The sequence below is a fragment of the Lepisosteus platostomus genome, chromosome 4, assembly GCF_059453375.1.
Source record: "Lepisosteus platostomus isolate fLepPlt1 chromosome 4, fLepPlt1.hap1, whole genome shotgun sequence".
NCBI classification, from domain to species: domain Eukaryota; kingdom Metazoa; phylum Chordata; class Actinopteri; order Semionotiformes; family Lepisosteidae; genus Lepisosteus; species Lepisosteus platostomus.
Window position 1 is genome coordinate 70,297,260 of NC_142614.1, and position 26,394 is coordinate 70,323,653.

Below are 26,394 nucleotides of genomic sequence, written 5' to 3' on the forward strand. Positions count from 1 at the left end.
GTCTCCTTTATGAGTGTGCGTGATTGGAACAGACACATGTTAAATGTGGTCATAATGAAGGCAGGCCTGTCAATTAGACTCAAGGAAACATGTGTCCTCAAGGTATTGTGTGGAATCCAGGGCCTCCAGGATCTGTAGCTATGTTCTCTGCCCACACACCTCAGTGCAAACATCCTGGACGTTTGCATTGTTCTCCTGTTTTCATTCAAGGTTTTTCCTTAATGCAGAAGCACTGTCTTTTAGATTTTATGTCCGTTTTAAGATATGAGGTTATTGTGTATTTTGTAGCACAAAAAATAACCATAAAGCGTAATGGATGAAGAGAAACAAAAGGAATTAAGGACAAGTATCACCAGGCTCAGTCAATTAGATATGATTGATAAATGTGGTGGATCAGCGACTGCAACAGTCCATATCAGACTCTGTGAGCTTTATAAATGCCACTTCATTTCAAGTCTCATAAATAACATTAAAACTCACCTTTTGCTTATTTGGTTTTATCTTTTTTTAATTGTAGATTTATTGAACCTTAATAATTTTAGTATTTGCATTTGCATGAGGTAATACTTGGATAAAGAACTGGGTGTGAGTAACGTAGTGTCTGAAAAACTCCATCAAGCTGCTTGTTGCTGACTGTGCATAAGCACATTAAGGTGCGAACTGGTGGCGTCCTAAATTAAGAGGCAGAATGTAATCCCACAGCATGCACAGATTACAAGCAGAAATTCAGAAGTGATTAAATATTGTAGTTGATTGTATGTAAGATATTTAAGCCTTTTACACAGCCGTGGACACACATACAGAGCAGACCAGGAGCAGGGAAACGGCTCATCGGTCTTATTATTCCTCGGGAGTGGGGTGGGAGAAGTTATATATATACTGTATACTGTTTATGTATGGGAGCGTAATGCTGTGTTTGTCTGGAAACTAGAAGGAAGGCTACAGTTGAAAAGAGGTCACCTGGCTCATATTACTCATCTGCTTGTCTTCTGCTAATGGGAGCAGTGAAAGGGCAGTGTTTACAACATTAGCATGAGATCAGGTTTGTACATGCCCCCTTGCCAAAGAATGTAAACCCAAGAGGGAAGGTGCTTAGGTGTTGTTGGGTCAAGAAAAGGCCAAACTGAATCTGTTCTGGTCAGTGTGAAGAGTGGCATCCATTGAAGTGAACCTCCAATGCCCAGTAGCCCAGGCCCAAGGTTTACAGCATTCAGTGACATTGGTGATTTTGAATGTTGTAGTTGGTTAGTATACATACTTGGTTCTGGAGAGCTTTAGATCTCGATGTGTCCTTAAGTCCTAATGGTCCTACAAACTGAAGAAATAAGGGTATTTTACCTGCTGCGTTCGCAGTGGATTTAATGATTCAGTGCAGCTCAGAGTGGAGAGAATTTCATCAGGCGTTGCACTGCCTCTTGACGAATGGAGTGGATCTGGCTGGTTGTGCTCTGTGGTATCTGGAACGGCCCCAGTCTGGCCCATTACAACACCTTCTCCATTAGCAACGCGACTCAGACAGAGAGAAACACCGAGGGAGAAACACGGGAGAGCTTCCCAAATAATCACACGTCAAACGTGCTGGATACCCTCAGGAATACCTGCAGAGGGGGTGATAAACAAACCACAACGAAATGACAAAATCCCTTCTCCCAGAGATGCTGTAAAACGTACTGTGACTCTGACAGCCTCCGATCTGCCATCCTGGTCCCTCGTTGTTCTGAGAAGAGCGTGGCTACAAGAAGAGTGTGCCACTGATAAATGAGAGTGGATGGCTGGTTTAAATGATATGCAGGGCAGCAGTGCCCTGGGGGCCGCGTTTCTGTGATCAGGCTCCCTTCCCCTGAGTTAACATTCAGGTGTTTCAATGGATGTCCTTTCATTACTGCGGCTAACAAATGCCACTTAAAGGCCAATTCAGCTGTAATTAGTTTCCTGCCAGAAGAGTTTGCTACACACGTTGGCAGCAGATGGTAAGCAGGATGGCACAGAGAGAAGGCCTGGACCCTGCCTGCGTCACACTAACGCTATCTACTGCTCTGCCACACATCCCAGAAAATTCACAGGCTAGACAAGCTGTTCTCTATTCGTTCCAAAGCCATGCTGAGACTCTTGTTTCTCCTTGCGCCACCGCATCCCAGGCTGCATGTAACCTCCTCAAAACTGCCCCATTCATTTCCATGAGCCCCAAAGCTCTCTGGCAGACCTACAGAAAACTTGACTGGAAACTCAACCTTACCAAACACGTACAGTAAAACTATTAACAGAGGCTCTTAAACCAGTGAAGGTGCTGACCTGAGCACCAGTCGTGCTCTATGAACAAGATGTCCCAAGATTAAACCTGACTTAACTGTGACTGACTGGGACCAGGGTACCTTAAGCAGTGGCACAACATAGGAGGAATGATGGAATTGGACATATGAAAGGTCACAATGGAGGGTCATTCAACCTGATTGGTAGTTAGTAGTTAATTGATCCAAAGATCTCAGCTGTTTCATCCTTGAAACCAGGGTTTCGGCTTAAGCACAATGGTCTGGTAGCATGTTCCATACAATCACGACCCTTTGTGTAAACTCTTTTTGAGTTTTAAATGCACATCCATGTGGTTTCAACTTCTGCTCTCTGGTTTGTGCTTCAATGTTCAGCCTAAAGAAATCAATTAGGATGACCTTGCCAATGCCTTTGATGACCTTACTTGATTCAGTCCTTTTCTGTCCAAGACTAAACTGATTCAGTTCCTTCAGCATGTCACTGTATGAGATCCACTTTAGCCCCAGAATGTATCTGGTTGCTCTTTTTTGAACCGATTCCACAGCAGCAGTAGTTTTTCTATAATGTGGTGACAAAAGTTGTACTCAATATTTTAAAAGCAGCCTTACTAGTGCATTATACAATTTTAACACACCATCTCTTGATTAAAACTATACCATTTTAATTATATAATTATAAATATTTTCAGTTCATGCTTCTTCTGTTTGCTAATCCTCCTAAACTGGTATCTTCTGAAAACGTGACTAGATTTGAACTATTTTGGAATCTAAATAATTTATATAAATTAGAAAGTGAAGTGGCCCTAGGACAGATCCTTGTGGAACTCCACTCACCCCACTTTAGATCACTTTAGATGTTGAGTATTCACCCCTTACTCAACAGTTATCTCTCTGCTGCAGTGACCTCTGCTGTCTCCCAGGCATTTATTGGCTTGCAGTTCTGAGACTAAGGGGGAGACACCACCCCTCCAATAAGTGTTGAACCTCCAGTATGGGGCCATGCTGCCTCTGATGTGTTAAAAGAAGAGTGACTCAAGGGTGGGTGGGTCAGGAAGTCTGCTAACACTTTCTCATTCTTTCCCGTGTGTGGTTGTGAGGTTTGTGGCCATGAACCAAGGCATGAATAATCCATCTTGTGGGTTACCAAAAACTGCCTGATGAATCTGTATTTATAAAAAGGCTCTTTGCTGCCTGTCTTCCTTGTTATTGGCTTTTAAACTCATAGAATAAGGGACAGAGGAAGAAAGATATCACTGTTCAAGTGGTGTAGTCTATGTCATCTTGATTCTGTGGGATATTTTTAGATTTTGTCAAATTCAGACCACCTCTTTTGTGTTAATGGAAACAAGTTTTTGTGAAGAAGAACAATGAATTCTAAATCTCTTCAGACAACAAATAGACCGAGACCACTTGAAAGGAACTGATAATAATTAGGCTTGAGAGGTTTGACATACGTAAATAGGTACCCAAGCTTGAGGAAATTACAAATGTATTGGGCTGACACTTTTATTCAAAGCATCTTACATTTACAGCTATTTATACAGCTGGGTATTTTACTGGAGCAATGTTGGGTGAAGTATCTTCAACAGCAATGCCTCTGCTGGGGTTTACAGAAACTCACAACTTTCTAGCACCTTTTCCATAACTTCTGACAACTTCTCCATTTTGCTGCATCAATCTGCAAAAACCCTTGTCAGTAACCTTCTGTAGGGCACCAGTAACCACAGCATTATTTATAGCACATTTGTATGAAATATATATACATTGTATGAAAATACACACAAATTAATGGTAAATGGTTAGACTATGACTGAGGTATGATATGTCATATTTGTGGAATATTACAAACAAATGCCTTATAGTGTTGAAGACCCTTACCCTCTTTGACAAATTTCAGCACTTCAGTTAGGAAACAGTGATGGGTTAACATTGTGAGTCAAAGCTCTGCAGATAGACTGACTGGTCAAATGCAAAATGTTAAAGTACCCTGGTGTGCCAGTAACAGATGGGCAGTCTGCAGGTTAATCTCCTGCCAGCACACAAAATGTTTAGATCGCAGTTTGGATCTCCAGGGCATTGTTAACAACTTTAGACTTTTTTATTTGCCTAGATAATTAGTTTTCTTTAATGTCCCTTTAATTTATTCTCTCTCTCAGTCAACAGCCAATGTAGCATCAGGCATGCTAAGGCAGATCCTGGGATTTCCTGAAGAGACAGGAAAAATTAGTTATGTTACAACTCATTTTAGCTAATCTCTCAGACTGAACCCTAAATCCTAATCTGTGTTAATTATATACTTCTTCCCTCTGCCTCTGACTCTTTCGTCAGCAGCTATATCACCCAGCAATTCATATATGGCAGCCCACCGAAGCTCAGCAAGTGTGAGCCTGGTCAGTACCTGGAGGGGAGACCTCCCGGAAAAGCTGAGGTTGCTGCTGGAAGAGGTGTTAGTGGGACCAGTATGGGACCAGTTAGTGGGACCTTGCTGTCTGTGTGGCTCCTAATGCCCTAGTATAGTGATGGGGACACTATACTGCAAAAAAAGATGCCGTCCTTTTGGGGAGACATAAAACTGAGGTCTTGACTCTCTGTGGTCATTAAAAATCCCAGGGCATTTCTCGAAAAGATTAGAGGTGTAACCCCGGCGTCCTGGCCAGATTTCCCCCTAGCCTTTACCAATCATGGCCTCCTAATAATCCCCATCTCTGAACTGGCTTCATCACTCTGTTCTCCTCCCCACTGGTGGGCGTACTGGCGCATAATCCAGGTGGGGGCTACACATCGGCAGTGGTGGAGGGAAGTTCCCATTACTTGTAAAGTGCATTGCATGGAGTCTCCAGACACAGCTTGAGCAGCTTGCCTGTGATATCCTGTACTGTAATCTTTGTGGGCAGCTCTGTAGCCTCTGTTGATACCATTAGAATCAACGAGATCAGTAAAACTGTTACCTGATTAACGTCTCACTGACAGAGGTGTGGGTGTGACAGGGAGCTGAAAAAAAACAGGAAAGACATCCCGACAGACAGAGAAAGAAGAGAGGGAGGCAGATATGAAATAAAAGATGTAAGATTATTTTAGGTCTGCAAACTAAAAGTCATTTGGAATATGCTGCTCTTCCATTTAATGAAATGAGCTGAGTCGGTATGGAGTGCATCCGTGGCCACACATGGGCTCAGTCAGATGATTGAAAGTGGAATACAAACACAAGCAGAATAACATTTACTCACATTCGCGCTGACATTTACCGGGATCACGCAAACAGCACTAATGAAAACGGGGCTCGGAAATGAGAAGGTGCAAGGTAAACAAAACCTCTGTGCGTTCTGTCCTGCTTGAGTGAGTTGCAGAAATTGGAAAAAAAAGAAGGAGGTGGGGGCGGCAGAGACTGCCGTTCTCCGGCTCTCACACAGAGCAGAAAGCAATGCAGCTGTGCAGGGTATCGAGAGCTGGGAGACAGAGTCAGGAAGGCAGCGAGGGCTGATGGTTCGAGATGTGAGACAGAGAGTCAGGAAGGCAGCGAGGGCTGATGGTTCCAGAACCATTAGAGTCTTTATCAGTCCTGTAGCAGAGCATACAAATACACAGAAAGAAAGGGATAGAGAGAGGAAACAGAGAAATAGAGATGAAGACAATCCATTGCCCTCCTCTTACTCTAATACAAGAAGACCTTGTTCTTCAGATTCTGGCTGAAGTCATCTGAACCTCACTCTAGAGAACTTGCAACCTTGTTTATTTTAAGAAAATCTGATTACCTTTATTGTGGCATCCTAAGACTAAAAACATTCTCTCCTAGTTTGGAGGCGCGTTTTTTTGGAATAGGGAGATTGCTTCTTATTCAAATTTGGGGTTATATATATAGGGAGATTTAGTCCTGAGTTATATTCTTTTATTTAGGTTTGTGTGCAGGCCACTGAAATGCATAATGTTGTATAAATGTGTATTAGCTGAACATTTTGTGTTGTTTAATCATGTCATTGCTGTCTCAATAAATAGTTTATCCTGTTTGACAAGTTTTAACACTGATTCATTACTCTTTCACCAGAACTGTGTCAGATAATATTAAGAACTCACGCACCGTTTCTCACATTTTTCAAATCTACCGCTTTTTATTCAACCTCTTTATATTCTTCTCACACCCCTGTTTTGTAGCAACAATATTGATAATTCCTTGCATTTATACACTGCTCTTCTCCCAGAGAGCTTAACATATGGTGCTAGAAAACACTTCTCTCACAGTGAAGTACAGTACACACAGCTATGTGTCAGCTTCCCCACCATACAGCAGACCACAGTGAGAGGTAAGAAATTCACTTAGTTAATTCACTTATTTAATTAGGAGAACTTTCAGTAGACCAGATTCTTTAAACCTAGAATGTATCGACAGGGTTAGGGTTAACACTACTAATCTAATGAAGAGTACCACAGGACCTTTAATAACTGAGTTGTTGGGTTCTTTGTTTGAAGTCTTATCTTACAATTCCATGTCCGTCTTCCCCATATTGGGGGCATTGGACTGGAAAATCTGGTCTATAAGGAAGAGTACCACCTGAGCTTTGAGACAAGAGAACTGAACCAGAGCTGAATCTGAAAACATCAGACTAGATGAGGGTACTGCTGCTGTCTTACAGCCTCTACAATAACGCAGAAGCATTAACAAGAAGTAACTTGCAGCAATAGCAAGCACATTCTCACAAAGCAACAGGATGTGAGTGAACCATCACGAAAGGCTGAATGCGGTCAGTTTGTCGAGGACACTGTAGCTGATGGTGTTCCAGATGTCCGCGAGTGAGACCTGTCCTGTCCTGTCTGTCCTGGAGATTTGCATCATATGCAGAGAGAAGGAGGAGGAGGTGGAAACCCTGAGCTCATGTGTTTTAGAAATTTGAGATATAATGATAGAAAGATAAAAATAGAACATGGGGCAGAGCCAAGGCGAGAGTCGGATGGAAAAAGACTTGCAGGTACATAGCGGCAGACAAAGGACAGAGGAACTGGGGAGCAATGGGAGAAAAACGAGGGAAGAATGGCAAGCAGACAGAGAGGAAGGAGGAGCGGGCAAATAGAGGGAACCACCGAAAAGAACAGACATGCCATAGAGAGAGGTGCAGAGACGAACAGGCAAACAGGAATGACTCAGAGAAGGAGGGAGAGCGACAGAGTGAGAGAGGCAGACAGAAGTGAAGGGGAGTAGGCCTGGGGTGCCCTGCCGTCAAGGTGCGCCAAAAATCTCATCTCCAGTTTCTAAAAGCCAATCCTCTGTCCCACACCTCATCAATAATGTAGCCCGTTATTGCTGATCTAAAGCCTGCAGCCATCATTGAAACTAAATAATTCATTGTCAGATGTATAATAAGCTCTCCCATCAGGTTCTCGGGCCGTTCAATCACAAGGAAGCCGGGCCGAAGATCGGCTTTATTTCCTTTTTCTGCTTTCTCGCTGGCAGCGGGTCGAGTGGTGAGTTGGTTGGCTGGTGGTTTCTACTTCTACTTTCAATACCTTCCACTGGCTGACAGCCTTTTTGTGAAGGGTACGGTAGGGCCCTTCTGGGCCAGTGGTGAGCAGCTATGGAGACTCTTCTAATGGGATGAATAAATATAAACAAAAAGGCAATAGCTTCTCTACGGGCTGCACACCAATACTGACACAGATTTGGCAGGAGGGGCAGGTCTGCTTTGCGATACAGCACTGTACACATACAGTAGATTACCTCAACATGAGCTGTGAGGGCCTTTCTGTTGGCACAGTATCAGACCAGCCAGCAACGTCCTCCAGCAGGCCTGAGCTCCTGTGGGCACAGCCCCCCCTCTCAAGGGAAAGAGAAACGGAGAAGAGTTCTTACCCACTTTTGATTGATTTCTCCCCAGAAAGGCTGGGTGGGGAGGGTGGCTCTTGCTAAAACTCCAGAGGCCTCAGGGACCTTTCACGGTCCACTGATCTTCTTTGATAGTACGCAGCACAGCACAGGGCAGACATGAACAGAGCAGTGTCTACCAGGCTTGGGCTTTCTTCCACACTTTTTTCACACATAAGCATGGCTTTGTCTAATACAATTTATAATCCGCACTGTTATAATATTCAGATTATAATCTCCAATAAATATAATCCATTATACTGAATTACCATGTACATAGAGTACACTAGATCAACCTGTCCCCCACTTGCAAAAATATCTGAGACTTTTCTGTGTGCAGCTGATTATTCTTGTATTTACTTATGTGTCTTGACTTCTGAAGTTGTATTTCAGTATGTCATCACACACCTCCCTCTCAGTGTCCCCAGTCCTTACTCCCATCAGAGAGCTGTCCTGCTCTTCGGCAGACCACCAGTAGAGAACGGCTTTAGATAAGTGCTGCTGCATTTCATTCATATTTTGGTTTTCTGTAGTGCATTATGGTTTATATCATCTTGTAATTTTGATTCCTCTGAGCTCCGAATTTGCACCTTACAGATTTGAGGAATATTTGACAGATTCAGTCTCATTGTTTAGTCCTGTAGTAACAATGATCAGGACTCCAGAACCCACAGTGCAGAACTGGCAAATCCTCACCGAAGGTGGGTGGGATAGAGGCCGAAAAGATTGACCCCGTTGCTTCACCACAGTGACCCTGAGATCTTGCCAAGAATCTCTGACTTTTCAAAGGTGCCTGTTAGAGCCATATTTATTCTTACGTTTCAGCTCTCCTGTTAGGTCCTGTATGACTCAAAGATTAGTACATGGAAAAAGTTCTGTGGGAGGTAGAAATTTCAGATGAAAGCAAACACTATCGTCCTCTTTTCTCACGCTATTAAAAAGGCTGGGGTAGTGGGCCGAGTTGGTTGTCAATCTCAATTACAATCTTCTTCACCATGTTACACAAAAGGTATTGCAGCTGTGGAGAAGAGGGAGCAGGTACATACTCGGCTTTCTAGCAAAAAAAACTGATGCTTTTAATCTTGAACAGACTGTTTGAATAGTTATTCAAGTATTCAAAATCCTCAAAGACACTGCAAAGTCAACACAGTGGGCTTCTTCTAAATCACCGGTGAAACATGAACCAGAGGACAAAAGCAGAACTACAGGGAAGTGCACTTTCCAAGCTACCCAAGCTACAGGTCTGGAACAAGCTCCCCAGTCCTGTTGTCAAAGCTGACACCTTGACATCCTTCAACAAACGGCAGGATGGGATCCTTGAATCACTTAGCGATTTAATACATGAATAATCTCATCTCTAGTAAGAGGGCTGGGACTGAGGAATTGTGGAAAAGATTCTTAGTTTTGGCGTGTTTCTGAAGCTGATATCCTGTGCTCCTTCAAGAAATGACTAGATGAGATCCTTAGATAAATTAGCTGCTAACTACCAAACGAGCTGGATGGATCAAATGGCCTCTCATTTACAACAATTGTTATGTTCTTATGTTCTCTCATTTGTAGGCTTTTTATGTTCTAAATGAGGCAGAACAATTTTGTGAGAGAATAAAGCAAGTTAGAGAGAATAACACAGATGGGCTCAGTGCTCCTTCTCTGTGTTCTATAAGCTGATGTGGTGGATGTACAGTATGAATAGCGAAAACTGCCTGGCTCTCTGTCCCAGGGAGCTTCTGTACGATAGACTTGTGAAGTGTTAATAACAGAGAGCTGGAAGTTTAGAAAGAGCCTCGGGCTGGTGACTCCCCTAGTCGGTGCACCAAGTGTCTATGTCTCAGAGTTGGGCAGCTTATTAAAAGTTACCGGGGCTCATTAACAATTCATAGATACAAGTCTCGCTGTTAGCTGACGCAACACTTGCTCTCCGCATTGCAACTGGCTCCGAGGCTGAAAGAGCCTGCCAGAGTCTGCTCCTGAGCAGGCCAGAGCACAGCAACAGAGGGCTCCAATCACAGCGCCGGTATCAGCAGACACCTCGTCCTCGCACTTGTCGCGCTCCTGTGCAGCTGGAGAGGGTCTCCAGCCCCTCCGTTCTCACACACCTGCGTGAGCGAGCAATTAGGAAACCGGGGCTAAAAATAGCCCATTGCTTAACAACAGTTTCAGAAAATGACAAATTCCAAGGCAAGTGCGCAGGAAACTAATGAAGTCACACTGCCTGGTTTCTGGGTTTCTGTTGCAGTCAAGCTTTATAAGCCAAATAGATGGTCCTCGTTCAGATGCATTGCACCGGCTCAACAGCTCCCTTCTGTCCATAAACCCAAACTCCTCACTCGGGGTTTGGGCATTTTTGGAGATCTGGGGTGGTCAAATGGTTTTTTGGTCATTTTTGAATGATTTAATTAATTGTTGGTTAATTGATTTTTCGTCGGTGACTATTCTCAACCAGGGAGACAAACTTCCTATTTCTGGTTTTATAGATATGTGATGTTTGAGTTGGAGAAGAATGTACGTATTTCCACCATGAGGTGCGTTGGTCGTGGAAAAGTCATTTCAAAGCTCTGAGACTGAAAGAACAGAGGCCCATCAGGCCTGATTCAGACAGCACTGACTAAGGCCATGGTGAATGTTCAGGAAGCTGTTCTGAAGACGGAAGGATGAAACATCTAGCAAGGAAACCAGTGAGCTCATAGTTATTTGAGTATTTCAGAAAGTTTTAAGCAGTTTAAACTTACCCCAAATAGTGAATCCTTCCAGAAAAAGAAAAGACTAGCTATTAGTGGCCTGGCTCTGGGTCCTGGGTCGGATGCTGCTGTTGTGCACCCCTGTATCAATAGATCTCCAGGTCACCACTGGAAACGACCTGCCTGGTATAAGGAATAAGACAGGGTGTACATTTCTCACTCAGATTTCACACAGTCTTCTCCCTTCCTCGTGTTTAGAGACGGTGCCACAGTCCAGAGAGGGCTTAGTTCTGTTAACAGAGGCATGACGTGCTCTAGACAGGAGGGGTGATCCTTCTCCGCGCGGGATCGCAACTCCCTGTGTGAGGACAGTGGCCCACGCAGGGTCACGTTTTAACCAGCGCAAGAGTGAGGAAAACCACTGGCGTTAACTCCACTCCCCGCTGGACGGGAGAGGAGCAATCCCAGCCTGCAAGGGCCAACTTTTCAGACTCTTTTTATGTAGACTTTTCCATTTCCCGGATCAGGACTCCTGGGTTTGCCCTTCCCAGTTGGCCCCCCATGCTGCCAGTGTTCCTGAGGAGCGCGGGGTGCAGCTCTCCGGGAAGAGGGATGAGTGTTGTTTGCTCTCTCTCTCTCCCCCACGCCGGCTGTGTAAACACCCCCTCCCTGCAAGGCCGGCGCGCCGATCCGTCTTGTTGACAAGGACGTCCTGTCAGGCAGCAGCCGGCCTCGCCGCGCGTACCGCAGCGCGCTCGTTAATTACGGCGTTCCGGGATCAATCTCGCACGAACTCTCATCAAGGCACGGGGGGGAAGGAATAAAAAAAAAAGCCAAGGCCGTTAATCCCCCCTCCCAAGCCTCAAATGAGCGGCGGCGTGGCAGGAGGACGCAGTGTCTTTAACCTCTGCACCGCCAGGAAGGCTCCCCTCCCAGTGCCGTCCTGAGCACTCCCCGAGGACTCGCGTGCAGTATTCCTTCCTCGGGTGCTCCAGGCAGACTTCCTCACATCCGTCTCTGCGTTGACTTTCGGATCCTGCTCCTAGGTATTTCAAGCTTAACTCGTTTCGTGGGATTTGTGGAGACAGGGGCTTCTTTTGCATGATATTAAATACATTGATTTTGTGCTTCGGCAGTCCAGTTTGCACTAGAACCTGCCACCTTGGGGGTATTTATCTGTAGTGCATTAGGGGGCTTAATTAGCTTCCCTGCTTCCCAGACCTTCCTCAGAGCAGCAGCCACACCTGGCAGCCCTGTGAGGAGTGAGCGAGTGTGCGCCTGAGTCTCCAGGCATGCAGACCGTTGGGGTCTTGACGGTGAAGCCCTCACCTGATTGGCGCAAGTCTCTGGTGTGGCACCTGGCTAGCAGGACCAGGGAATGCTGGGAATGCAGTCATATGCAATGGATTTTCAGGACCGCCTCATGTTCTTGCCGCTGCTCTGTTTGTATCCTGGGTTATGAGGAATTCAGTGCAAAAAAAGGAAGGAAGCGTACTAATCGATCAGTATCCATTATCAAGACCACGACAAAATGAATTTTTCGGTTATGAACTTAGAAGTGTAGCTTCTAAATATCCAAGCCCGTTTTAATTAGGCTTTCTGCAGATAGTGGTTTGATTATTGATGCCAATGTTGCCTCTCCCTCTGCTTTCTATGATGCTTGTCTGCTTTATTCTTACATCATCCAGTTCGAGTTTACTTTTCTGATGCACTTTGAGACGATGTGCACTCAAATGGTGTAAAATAAAACGAACTGGCTGACTGGTACTAGTCGTGATACACTTATCCTCATTATCTAGCTTCTCAGAAATCCAATTTGAGATCAGGAAAGTCTGCAAGTGTCTGCCAATATTCCTTGCTCGTTGTTTCTTTGTCTTCCTTTTGATCATTGAGCTTGCTCACTCTTCGAATCCGGTGGTGTCAGGTGTCTGTCTCTTCAGCAGGCAGTGCTCCGGCTGGGTATGTAGGGGTCTTCACTGCGTGAGGGACTGTGGATTTGCCACTGTTGTTACTTTAGTCATTATTGTACGATTACCGCTTACAGAAACCAGTAACTGTGAGACAGAGGAGGAGTTTGGAATCCGAATGGGTGAGTTTTGAGGAGACACTGAAAGGGAGTTAAAGGCCATGCGATCCTGCGGTCATCCTTTGAGGGGAAAATGCTGGACGTTATTCCTTATTGGATAAACACCATTGTTGGGTGTTGGCAGTGTTGCTACTGACATCGTTCCAGCTCTTGGCCAGCCGTGCGAGGTTAGCAGACACACGCGCATGCATGGCTCTGCTGATAAAGTGAGGTATCACAGTACACAGAGACCTGGGTTAATTAGAGGGCCCTGCTAATGCCTCCTCTAGCCCCAGAGCCTCGTGGGAAAGGGAGAGGGGGAACCTGGTCCCGCAGGAAGCACAGCTCTGTGATCAAGCCAGCTAATTACCCGCAGCCAGTCAGGGCTGTCTGGGAGCATGCTCCACTAATCAGGCACTGCGATGGGGCTCATTTCAGCTCCATCCTAATGAAGTGTTAGTGGCCCTCATTAAAGCAATAAGCGCGCACATCACCCGGGCCCTCACTGCCACCCCCGTGCCAGATGAGCCTGAACACTTCGGCTTTCAGTCCATTTCCCTGGGAAAAATCACAGCACGCCATCCAGTGCAGTAACTGACATGAACCTGGCATCCCAAGCCAGCGATTAAGAGAACGCCGCTTCCCTGGGATTCACCTCATTACCGCGGAACAGCCTGACTGCATCTTAATGTCCTCTAATGCTGATCAGTTGATTTCCTGCAGGGAAGTAGGAGGGAGCTGGCAAACCTCCTGAGCACTTCCTGGTAAACCAGCTCCTTCACCCTCAAATGACAAGTTTTTGCCAGAGTTGCGATCTGAGCTCCTTGGAGCATTCTGTAGATCCGCCAGCATTGTGACTGACATTCTGGACTTTCTCTAGCGACGGGGATGTGCACATCCATTTACTGGAGAGCACAGGGCTGCTCAACCTCAGTCCTACTTATTTCGCATCAGTGAATATTCAAATGAAAATAAAAAGACCCTCTCGTCAAATACCAACTAAATATACAGTCCAGATACATTTCTTACTAAAACCCTTATACTGAGCTAGGTTTGTTTCATGTGTGTGGATCTGTGCTGATTTGGAAAAGAACATAATACAACCATATATAAAACTGTAATTCTGTATAAAACACAACTCCTGAATTCAGCAAATGTGCCTAGGATTATTTCATATACGTAGGAGTTCACACCCAGTCTCTAAGCCCTATTTTTGAAGCTCACCCCTCTTGTCCCATACACATTCCCCAGAGCTTTTAAGGATTGCAGTTTCTCTGTGGATGGAGCAAATAGGCACTGACTGTATGTATTTCCAGATAGTGGGCAGCACACTCTTCATTAGCCTTGGTTATCATGCAGTGGAACTGAAATGTTCAGAATGAGAAAGGGGATGTTGTCTAGGAGAGGGTTCCTCAGAACATTAGCTCAAGAACAAAAAAAAAAAACATTTGTTTCATCTCCGCCTGGAGGCTCTCAAACTGAGCGCTGGAAATGCCGTCTTACTATTGGCCCTTAAACAAAGGGGCCAGTCCCCCCAAGCGTGCAGTCAGGCAGCACAGCACAAAACTCTCTTTAATTCCATTAAAAGCTCTTTGCAGAAGAAAAGCAGCCCTGGGTAAACTTCAAAACAAGGGGCTGAACAATTGTAGCCCACATGAAAGACAGGATTCCAATACAGTCTTACAGCACAATTGATCGCCACTCGGGCAGCCAGACACAGGTCCCTGGGGAGGTGCGATGGGCAGGCCAGGATAGGTGAGTGGGCAGTCGGCGCTGCACTCCATAGCCCAGCTCCTCAGTCCGTGGCTTGTTCGACTTGCAGCTGAAATCCCTCCGAGTACCTAGCACGCAAGGCATCCCAAAAATATTCTTCAAAGACTTTCCTCTTCACATAATCCCCTCTCCAACTCCACCCCCTTATGACAGTGCTGCTCTTTCAAGGGTCGTGGCCTTGGTGACCTTTCACCCCTGCCAGGGGTGGTGACCTCGTTTGAAGTTCTACCCTACCTGCTGGGCCACAATAGAAGATGCGATTATCAATCAATCAAGGTTTCTTTATCAATGCACAACAATACAGCATACAGCGGTGGTTGTCGCAAACTCGATTACAGAGCTGATCTACACTCCTGGGTGCTTTAACCCATCTGTCTGCTCAACTCAGCATTGCTGAGTTCATGTGGTTCTATTATCACACCTGGAAAAGTTCCTTATTTGCTCAACACTTGCTCACTATTTTCCGTTTTGCTTTCCTGGCCTCGTTGGTCTACCAGGCCAAATTGAGCAAGTTGTTTCTTCTGTCAATCAATTCTCTAACCTTCTGCAGGAAGTGCCAGTAGAAAACGTTTCCAAAGTCCATTAGAAGACAATAGAGGGCCAGATTATATGCCTCGGCAAGGCAGCTCCCTGTACTCCTGGCTCCTTGCAGGAGTAAGACGCCTGCTGTTTCCTTTCACCCAGGGCATTCTCAGTGCCTGCTCCTGGTCTAATGTGCCATGTGGGTGGGTCTCCAGCGGGTTCTGAAAAACGTGGAGGTGATGTGCTCTGAAGCAGTGTGTTGATTGTAATGTGAAAAGCGGAGGTATGAAAGGTGAAGGGCGTTACATGAGAGAAAGTAACGTTCCTGTGCCAAAAGGCAGAATTAATGTTGCAAAGTCTCCAGAGCAGCCCTGTCTTCTGAACCCCCCCCCCCCCAAGCCTCTCTCTGTTTCTCTCTCACCGTCTCTCTCTCCCTCCTGTTATCAGCCTGGCACACAGCTCAACGTGACGGGCTGCTAATCCATTAGAAGAACCTGCAATTCTCTGGCTCCTGTGCGCAAGAACATGGTTTTGTACACATTTTCCACTGTCATATCCCATTATCCTCAGTCCCCTCGCTGCGGAGCGCAGGATTCCGGCTGATTGCTGCTAATACCCTGTTTTGCACAAAAGAGCAGAAGTGCTGTGGGTCTCACTATGCTACTGGGAAGGGAATCAGGGCTGGCACTAACAATCCCTTATCAAATCTCGCCGTAGAGAAATTTAATTTTACAGCTTGGTGACAGCAAAATTGCTCACTAAAAACTTGTCTTTATCGACGGCAATTTGCATAGGATGAAGATATGATTTTCGCCTGCTCAAATTAGGCAAATGGCGGCACTCAGGAACAGCCGCGGCAGACAGGACGTGTGGCCCACAGATTAAAGCACGACGGCAGGCGAGCAAAAACGTCACCTCCCAGTCCTCCGCCGACACAGACCGGGGGGGGCAGGGGTGGGGGGAGACAGGGCAAGGAGTCGCAGCTGAGAAGCAGGGAGTAGCAAAGGGACGTAAAGGGCTGGAGGCTTGTAATGATATTGATAGCTCTTGAAGTGAAAAGCTACATTTTGGCAGCAGGTTTGGAAGGAGCGAAGCCATCAACAGTAATACAAAAAAAGAAAAACCTGCGAGCATTTCAGACCGGAGGTGGGAGAGAGAAATCGTGAGGCCATCTCCAACCGGAGCGATGTAGAGTACAATGTGGGGAGCAGCAGAGAGAGAGCTGGAGGGGTAGAGTCCTGTAACGTCTCTATCAATTACACTTATTCTTGGAGAAGCACTGAGGAGTTTTAGAAGCCATGAGCTTTGTGATCAGGGAGTGTGTGTGTGTGTCTTAGCGTGTTTCTGTGTATCCTGGTGGACTCAGTCCTCAGCCCAGGGTTTGCACAGTTCTCTCCAGGCTGACTTTATTAGTGCTGGCAGGAATATTTCTACGGCTTCTAAACCCGTAGATTTTGTTTTGCTAGGGTGGGGCCACCGTGTAAAGAGAGGCACTGCCACCCAGTAACAGCTCACAAAACAAGAGGAGCTGGCTTTCTGGCAGCCATTATTCATATCCAGAATTTGGTTATGGACTCATGTTTGGTAGAAGTACTAGAATAAAATAAAAGACTTTTATTCAGAAGGCAGAAAATGCAAACAATACTAAACCTCTGAGGAGATTGAGCTGGTCCTGTGCTCTCCTTCTGGGTGAGGAATATAGAAGTCCTGTTTGCTGGTAGTATTTGAACTTTCCTGAATGCAGAAGTGGATGGCGTTGTTGCACCACAACACTAGGACTCTACCTGTATCTGTACGGAGTTTGTATGCCCTCCAAGTGCTGCAGTTTCCTCCTACAGTCCAAAGACCTATGAGTGGGTGAAGTAGCTTTTGGGAAAAATTGACCCTGACACATGTACGTGTCTGTGTTTGTGTGTCTACCCTGTGCTGGGCTGGTGCCCTGCCTTGCTTCCTTAGGCTTGCTGGGATAGACTCTGGCTCTCCAAGGCCCTAATTTGGATGAAGCAGCTAGAAAATGGATGGATGGCATGCCAGCCTACAGCGTAGTGTTTTTGGTTCAGTGGAGATTGTGTTATGAGGTCTGATTGCAGTGAAAGGCACTATATGGGTGAAAGATATAGTGCTGGTTATGTCCCAGACAGCGGAAACAGCTATGGTTTTCCAGGAGTGGAAACGTCATGGGGTGTGAACAGCTATAAAAGCTCTGTTAAAGACTCCACAGCTCCACACCTCTTCCTCTCCTGTACAGACTGTGGCCGTGTCCATTTTCTCACACTTGACGTGATTGGTTTCGCGGCTCCAGACAGAGAGTGGGAGGAAATGGATGGAGAAGATAGCATCACTGCCTTACCACTCCTCTGCCAAGCTGCCCCCGTCTCCTAACGCATTGTAAATTGGGAAATAAGAAAACTCTTTCATTCCCTTTTTGGTAAAACGGTGTCAGCCATGTAGCCACTGACTGTACTTGCGCTCCTGCCACCATCACTGACAACCACAGTAGTGCACAGAAGGTGGCAGAATGACAAATGAGAAATCCTCAAATGGTGCAGTACATAAAAGAAAATAGCTTAACACATGCAGACAAGTGTATTTTTTTATCGAACAGTCCTATTCAGTATATGATGGGGCTTTATTAAGTATTTGTAAACCTGGCACAGAGAGATACTTATTATATTAAACTACTGTATGAAAAAACACATTACATATTTAAAACGCAGCTTACTTCAAACTGTCACTCTAATCTGTTGAAGTAGTTCAGGTGGGTAACTGCATCAGCATGCGTAGTCTGCAAAGGAACAAGTTGACACCCGAAGAAGTCTTCACAGCCGAAACATTGTGATTTCTCTCGTTTCTTTTCAGCATGGGATAAACCTATTACTTGTTCCTCTGCACTCTAATCTGTTGTCCTGATCTGTTACTGTCAATTCCATGCATACCTGTATGTATTTAGGTGGCTTACTTAGAGAAGACACAGAGGATGTTTGTGGCTGTCCAGCATCCCCGGGCGTGGTAATGACCTCTTGCTATTGTTTCAGAAGACAGAAAACTCTTTGTGGGCATGCTTAACAAGCAGCAGTCAGAGGAAGACGTGCGTCGGCTCTTTGAGTCCTTCGGAAACATTGAAGAGTGCACCATCCTGAGAGGTCCTGATGGAAACAGCAAAGGTAAAGCTCTTTGGTTTCATGTGACACATTCTTGTTCTCATACCTGTTCGTGTTCTTGTTCGCATTGTTACCTTGCCAAATGTTCTCGTTCTCATTCTCGTTCGCAGCTTGGTTCCCATTACTTTGCCAAATGTTCATGTGACTTGTGTCACGCCCTCTGCAGCCAGAGGGCGCTCCTTCTCTGTCCTGTCCCTAGTTTCTGGTCTGCTGTCCTTCCTGTCCCTCTCTTTCCCTCGGGCTATATATTTCCGGGTCTTGCACTCTGTCCTCGCTCAGCATTGATATTCGGATGTCCTGAGACCCGCCTAGCACCAGGGCGCCCCACGTCCGCTCCCTGAGGGCATAGGTTTCTATACAGCATTCCTGAACTCTTTGCACTAATGAGCCCGGGCCTTTTTCCCGTCTCGCCGCTACGCATATGGGTCTTTTTCCGCTCTACTGCTCCCCACGGTTAGTCCCTTTGGACGTCCGTGACAACTTGTTCTTGTTCTTGTTCTTGTTCTTGTTCCTGTTCCTGTTCCTGTTCCTGTTCACAGCTTGGTTCCTATTGTTACTGTCTTAATTAACTGTTCAGTGAAGCCAAAGTCAGCACACGTCTGTTAAAAATGTCTTTGACAAATGTCTTTGCTATTACAAAGATGATTTTCCCTTCCCTCATTGCAAGTGCTATGAGGTCAGTGAAAGAAAGCAGGAATGTTGCTGGCAGGATGGTCACAATGTAAAGTTGTTGGGATGTCTGGGGTCCATCCACTATGGTTTCCCACAATCCAATCAGACCCACCCTACTCCAACGCCAATAGTAGGATTTCAAGATGCAGAGTCTCACCTGAGTTTCCACATAGTAACACCTACTGTATGACTGTTGGTACAGTCATCAGGCACCCCTCGATTAGTAAAACAATGACTCAATGTGACACTTCAGAACTTTCATTACAGGTGAGATAACATGGTTTCTTCAGTTTTGCTCATTCCTGGAAACACAACGGGTCCCTGCAGGTCAACAGGCTTGGAGTGTGAGGGACCACGCTGTAGTTTGCTTTTTGTATTTAAGGAGTGCGAAGGGCACTCACTGAGCGTCTGGTTCTCTCTTGCAGGCTGTGCCTTTGTGAAGTATTCCTCCCATGCTGAGGCCCAGGCAGCCATCAGCGCCCTGCACGGCAGTCAGACCATGCCAGTGAGTACAGATCCACAGACTCAAGAGTATCAAAGCCATCGATCTCGCATTATCATGTTTGAAGCAACATGCTTTATGAACATGGCTGGGTGGTTTGTTTCTGGGTTCCACGGCCCAATCCTGTGTACAGATGTTTAGGTTCCGATGCATTTGCTCTTGTAAAAGTCAGTCTCTGAAACGGGGCATCCTGTTTCCCCGCTGATCCAAAGTGTCCTGTGGGTTGGGTGTCTTCCTCAGAAGATTTCCGAAGTTTAAATGTTTTAATCAGGCCCTGGGGTGACGTGGTAGTTAGCAGTGGTTAGCATTGCACAGTCCAAACACAAGCTGGTGGGTGAACTGGCTTCTGGGAAAAGTGTGTGAGTGTGTGCATGCTTGTCTCTGAGATGGACTGTCCTCCAGTCTAGGGTGTGCTCTGCCTTGTGCCCATTACTTGCCAGGATAGGTTCCAGCCACCCTGCGACCCTGTATTGGATCAAGATGTTAGAAAATGGAAGGAATCATCTATGATCTGTCTTGTCTTAGTTTGTCTGTGAATAACACCTGTTTAAGACCAAGAATTGTCTGCATGCAGAACTGGCATCCAGCCCATGGATTATCCTTGCATTGTTCCATATGTTCCAGGACAGAATTCAGGTACCTATGACCCCGTACACAGGCGGGCATTTCACTACATTTCCTAGAATCGTGGTTGCCCTTTAATTAATTAGTTCTCAGTCCACATGCTGAGTTCTTAGTTTGAGAATGAATCCCTTATAAATAACATTGTCAACCAACATTCTGGAAATCCACATTTACCATACCATATACCATATACTGTATTATCCTTTGGTATTAATTTCTAGTGTTGCTTGTTCAAAAAAAAGGGTTAATAATGTTAGGTAAATTCTTAGGTACTATTTGTCTTTGCCAAATGTTAGGTTAATTTGTTAGGTACAGTTTGTCTTTATCAAATCCATACTTATTATTCTCTTTTGGTTACCATAGATAATGGTCTCGTCTAACCGTAAATAATGATTTTATAACATTGGACTGGAAGCCTATATGAATCTGTGTTCAATGAGAAACGACAGGACTTCAAACCTGCACTCACTGTACATGGAAAGGATCTAATTTCAGTATTACGCCTTTGCTATGATCACAATCAGTGTTTAATGAAAGAAATACATTTTCTCACAAGTAAGTAACATTTTTCAATTAATCAGACTTTATTATCTATTTCCATCTTAGAAAAGACATGAGGCTGGATTTCCTAGCATATGCATTTCAATTTAAGTCAATTGTGGTTGTAAAAATCCTATGATTTTCCAGTATGCTGACAAGCACAGAGTCATATGGTCCCCTAATCAATGAGGGCTTGAGTGACACCCTGTGAGACTGACAGACATGTTGCAAGACAAAGATGCAGTGATAGATTAACTGACTGACAGGATGGGAGTCAAACAGGCTTTTGGTAAGACTGGCAAACACTATGTTAAACTATCTGATATACCAGCAATGATACTGGATCAGCAGCCATCACAGTGGCACCCAGACTGACAATCTGACACTCTGCCTGCTGATACACAGCACAGGACCTGACAATCAGGCTGAAGATCAGCCCTGGGTGACTGTCAGCAGAAGACTCAGCGGCATGGCTGTAGGGGACTGGCAAAGCCTGGAGAGGGTTCAAATAGGCAAATGACTTATCTTAGTCTTTTTATTGAAGTGTAGACAGCTGGCCTGCTGTTTGCCCACGGGGCATTTGAGGACACTTGTTTCCACACACACTCTTGCTCTCTGTCCAACTTTGTATGTCCACGTTGGTCTACCAACTCTCACATCGTCATAACCTCCCTGTCTCGGGCCAGGGCGGCTCAACCTTGTATGACAGTCCAGCAATGCAGCTCACAGAAGATCCTTGGGATTCAGCAGCGTTGGAACAGCAGGGGGTGACAGGGTGTTACAGAGTGGCCATGTCTCAGAGCCATTTGGCAGTTTGCACTGCTCGTGAGAGAGAAAATAAGTGCAGGCCTTTGCATGAGGTGGTCAGAGTGAGATCTGCATCTGTGTTCAGTCTTTTCTTTTTAGAGACAGGCAATGAATAAAGGTCTAAACTATATTCTAGCCACGAAGAGTATTTTCACGGCACTATAGCTGCACTATATACATGTAGCACTATATACTGTACATATACCATATATATAGAGTAGCGGAACAGTTCCATACAAAAGTTTGGATGAAATTGCATTTTTCATAGAATCTCTAAGTGAAAAGAAGTTAACACAGCCTCTTCACAATTACAATTTATTTGCTGAATTTAACCAATTGAAAAAAAAAATAAAGCAGCGAATATTATTGGCATGTGCAAACGTTTGGGCACCCTGTCAGCCAGTACTTAGGAAGGTTAAAATTTCCCACGGGGTTTGCATGGAAAAGCAGGATAGCTAATGGTGAAAATGTAGACTTTGCTGCAGCTTGGGGTTTAGAAGGGCAGAAGCAAGGTGCTGTTCCCCTGTCTTTTAGGGGTTTGACAGTGGAATGAGTGAGGCAGGCCGGGTACGGACTGGGTCAGCTGTTTACATCAGGGTTGATGTGGCCTCAGAGCCCCACAGGTTTAGGTAAGGTTAAAGGGAGTAGGGGCTCAAGGAGGGCAATAGGAACAGGGGGTGTCTGTGCACAGGTCCTCCAATGCCATGCTGCCAGTTTAGGGGGGCCCTGTCACACAGGGGTGACCATAACATGAACACAGATTTTCTGGACTGCAACACTTAGAATCTGAGAGTCAGTCCGCTAGATTGACTGTGTCAGCACCTTTGAGGATTTTGAGCATTTGGCTATTTGGATCGTGGTCACTGAGCCTCTACTTCGTCAGGGGTCTGTTTCTCTAAGCTGTTTCTCACCCTGGTCAGATATTCATCATTCACATCATTCATGTGTATTGTCTGTTTGGAGTTCTGTAGCGTTCCAGTTTATGTTGTGTTCGTGCGTGGCCCAGTGGGTAACATAGTGTTGTTTGGCTTGTGCTGTGATTTGTACGGTTTATTTTTCATTTATGAATCTGTTAGTTGTTTCTGCTTTGGCAACACTGTCATTCAGGGCTCATGCCAATGAAGCTCTGTGAATTTGATCAGTGATTTCCAAGCCTCACTGGAAAAACTTTACTGGGGATAGTAGAGAGTTTGGGCTATACAGTGCTGATGCATGTATCGGCCGTAGAACTGGCACGCCAGAGGTGAAATCATTCTCACCCATCTTCATGGTCATTTTTACGTAGTGAGTCCTTACTCGGGTCCTTTTTTTAACTCGGGTTAGTCAGCTGACCATGCTGTGTGGGGTCGGGCATGGCTGAGTGGCAGGAGCACAATTGACGCACACACACACACACACACACACACACACACACACACACACACACACACACACACACACACACACACACACACGGGTTTGACCGTTCTGAGGCAGCAAACTGGCACACACACACACTCACACACACACTCTCACACACACACACACACACACACACACACGGGATGACTGTTCTGAGGCTGCAAGCTGGCACACACACACACACACACACACACACACACACACACACACACACACACACACACACACACACACACACACACACTCTCTCCCCCCCCCCCCCCCCCGTGTCTGGACAGTGGATCACTGCTGCTTCCCCACAGCCACCGCCAAATCAAATCCTGCTCTGTCCGAGCAGCGTTCCCTCTCAGCTAGTCGGGAGGGCTCTGGAGCTGGGAGCACAGCTGTGTTCCGTGGGATGACTGCGAAGCCTGGGAATGCTCGGACAGAGACTGAATTAATCAAAGGAAAGACAATCAAGAGTGTGTGGCCAATAAAAAGTGTGCCCTAGCCGTACTCGAATCCTGTAATGCAAATGTAAAGAGAGGCGCATTAAATTAAAAGAATCTGGTGCATTTCTCAGTGATCTGTGATTAATGCCTCCCTGCCAGTGTCTCTCCTTGCTGTTATTAACAGGCAGCAGTGGAGGTGTCTTGCTGCAGGCTGTAAAATCAAGTGTTATCCTCCAGGCAGCTGTTGTACACTTGCCATTCTTCTCATCTCACCATTTTTTTATGTTCGCATTTCCTCACTAGGATTTTTATCGTGGTCGTGCTTCTTTTTTTAACTTCAGCTTTTAATTCCGCTGTGTTCATGCCCGTCAGTCTGTTATTCTTTTCCTAGTTCCTTAACTGTTTACATGGCGACTCTTCTCCGACAACAGTGGACACAGGGTGCGTGTCTGCTGCTTCCTTTGTCGAGTGTCAGGCTGTTGATACAGTAATGGTGGTTCGAAAGTGAAAAGTGAAAAATGATCAAACCGATGTTGGAAAATGAAGTCGTAGTCTCATTTCAGGCCTGTGCCTTTTAAAACGTACAGAAGGTTTCTAACTCAACCTGCCAAAGGCCTTCACGCCTCTCTCCTTGACTGAGTGTGGCTGTGTTTAAGACCCACAGAAAGGTTGTCATTCAAGAGGGTGCTACTTAGTGGTGGACTAAGTGGGTCCATGCTTTATGTAAAGCACTATATACATGCAGTGAATTCTAGGTGATCTTGCGTCACTTAGTGTTTTCATTAACATTGCCTGCCCAGAATAGGGATTCTTAGGCAACACTACTCTGTCATCTTAATTGTGAGTCCCAGATATCAGGCCATTTTTGCACAATCTGCATTCTAATATATTCCGTGGAAGAGTGTGTATAGATTTTCTTTTATACCTGCGGTAAACACTGACGTACTGTATAGATCGCAAATGCTGGGTCGAAAATTGGAATGAATAATAAGAAAGATAATACAAGCCATTGCTATTTGTCCCAATTGACTGGAGACACAAAGGTGGCAGAGCTTCAGGCTGTAAGGGAGGGGGGTGGCAGAACTGTCCACATCCGGCTGCAGTGAAGCTGGGAGGTGCTTATTTACAGTAGAAGGTTATAGACCCCCCAGAGTTCATCAGTGGGCCAAATACCAAGCAGGAGTTAGAGCTGTCCCTGGGAACATCCAACAATGTACCTCCTGTCCAATTAGCTCTGCGGCTTTATTTTGTTTCTTTTATTATCTATTACATACAGCTGTCCTGCTCCATGCACAAAATGCTGTGTCTGCTTCAATAATGCTGAGTCTAATAGCATTACTAAAGCCAATACTGACACTAATGCTAATACAAAGTGCTAACACTAATATCAATACTGCAACTTATGCTCATTTGTATTAGTTGTATTGTTATTATTTCTGTGCACTTCTTAAGCTGCTTCTCTAAGGGTGTTTGAAAAGCTGTTTCTTTCCTCCTCTCTGCTGCTGCTTGGTTGCCTTTGCTATGCATGCAGAGCTGGGCTGTTTGATCATTTGTTTAGTGGTCAAGTCTGCCAAGTCTCTGCCCAGTTCACCACTGAGAGTAACGTCACCAAATCCCTCTCCATGTTTTCATCTCCTGACCTTCCGTGCCATGCTTGGGCAATTTTAGAAAAATAAATTTCATTAGGGTGCAATTTTTTCTTTCCCTGCCAGATTGTTTATCTTAGAATTTAATTCTCACTCTTAAATTCCCTGTGGCCAAAATAAATATTGGATAACCTTTCGCTGATCTGTCCTAATGAAAGCCTACAGCGCCATCTAGTGCGTGGAATGCCCTCCCCCCTGCCCTTCCCCCATGTGTGAAGGAGAAGAAATGAGAGGAGTTACTGTAGCATAGTGAGCTGGACTCTAGCCCTGGTGCTACTGGACTGAAAAGCCAGAAACGCAGGCACAATGTTGTACAGACGGCTGCTCTCTGACGCCTCGGATTGCACAAATTCTGTCATGTGTGCACAGTGTGAATGCAGCAATGTGAAAAATGAAAATGAAAAATCAGCATGCATTCTGGTGCATTGCATTTAAGACAAATACAAAATAATTAATACCCAACGGGGCAAATTAATCCTTTCCACTATTATATGGTTGCTGACTATATGCAATTATATGTACAGCACATGTGGTTATATACAGTGTATATACATTAAGGTCCAGTTGTTTTTTTTTCCTGTTTTATGTTTGCAATTCCTGACTGAAACTTCACCCACTGCTCCCTGTGTGCTTGAGATAGAACCATACTGCTCTCAGAGGTGGTGTGTAGGAGAGAGCTTATTGACAGGGGGCACAAGGGCTCAACCTCCCTCTTTGTCCTACGTCTGTGTGCACTCGCCGGAGATCGTGCAGGCAGAGAGGAAGAATGAGGAAAGCAGCCTTTCTAGATAATGCGCTTCACTCTCCTGTGTTGTGCCAAAGCCTGTGAAAATGCAAACCAAATTACACAGATATGTAGCAGGACTCATCTTCGGAACGGGTTCCGGTTTTTTCCATGCTGAAAGGAAAAGAAAATAGATGCAATGTGTCGGCACAATGTTTTTAGGACTCATCAGAGCTTTTTTATGATGACGTCACCTCCTGAGAACCTACATAACATTGGACATTCGTTTGGCATAACGGAATTCACTGATGTCTGGGAAGTGGCGCTCTGTGGATCACAAGGTGGGGACATTTCAGATTTCCTTAGTCAAATCCCAGCAGGTGCAGAGCAGCGCACACACACACACATAGCGAAGCAATTCTGCACCTAGGTCTGTACTCATCTATGTCTGCGAGGGGAAAGAAACATCCCCATTTAAACCATTCATTAGAGCAGGGATACACAAATAGCGACTTTCTTTGTTTTGTCAAAAGCAGAGTGTGGCGCCCCAGTCGCACAGGAGAGTGGTAGGGTTTTGTATGACTGGCGGCTTTGATAAGTGCCCAGCCGGCCTTCCTGGCACAGGGACAGATGCTCGTTAAGGCCGCAGACGTGCACCTCTAATTAAAAAAGGGAGGGGGGCAAAGGGGGGCTTGCTTCAAATATCAATCTTGCGGCTCAATGTAATTAA

The 26,394-nt window shown here is 45.5% G+C and overlaps 1 protein-coding gene across 12 annotated transcripts in view; it reads left to right on the plus strand.

Moving 5' to 3' along the window:
* Window positions 1–26,394, plus strand: part of celf4 (CUGBP, Elav-like family member 4) — a 186,629-nt gene that overhangs the window by 121,796 nt on the left and 38,439 nt on the right. For 10 of the 12 annotated variants that reach the window (XR_015936097.1, XM_088630510.1, XM_088630517.1 and 7 more), the window contains exons 4-5: window positions 18,192–18,320; window positions 19,415–19,494. Coding sequence is in view for 11 of the 12 variants with exons in the window: in XM_088630510.1 (XP_088486636.1) it covers window positions 18,192–18,320; window positions 19,415–19,494 (209 nt within the window). In the remaining variant the exon portion in view is untranslated. The remainder of the gene's footprint in view (window positions 1–18,191; window positions 18,321–19,414; window positions 19,495–26,394) is intronic. The other 2 variants (XM_088630512.1, XM_088630520.1) reach the window with 1 other exon arrangement.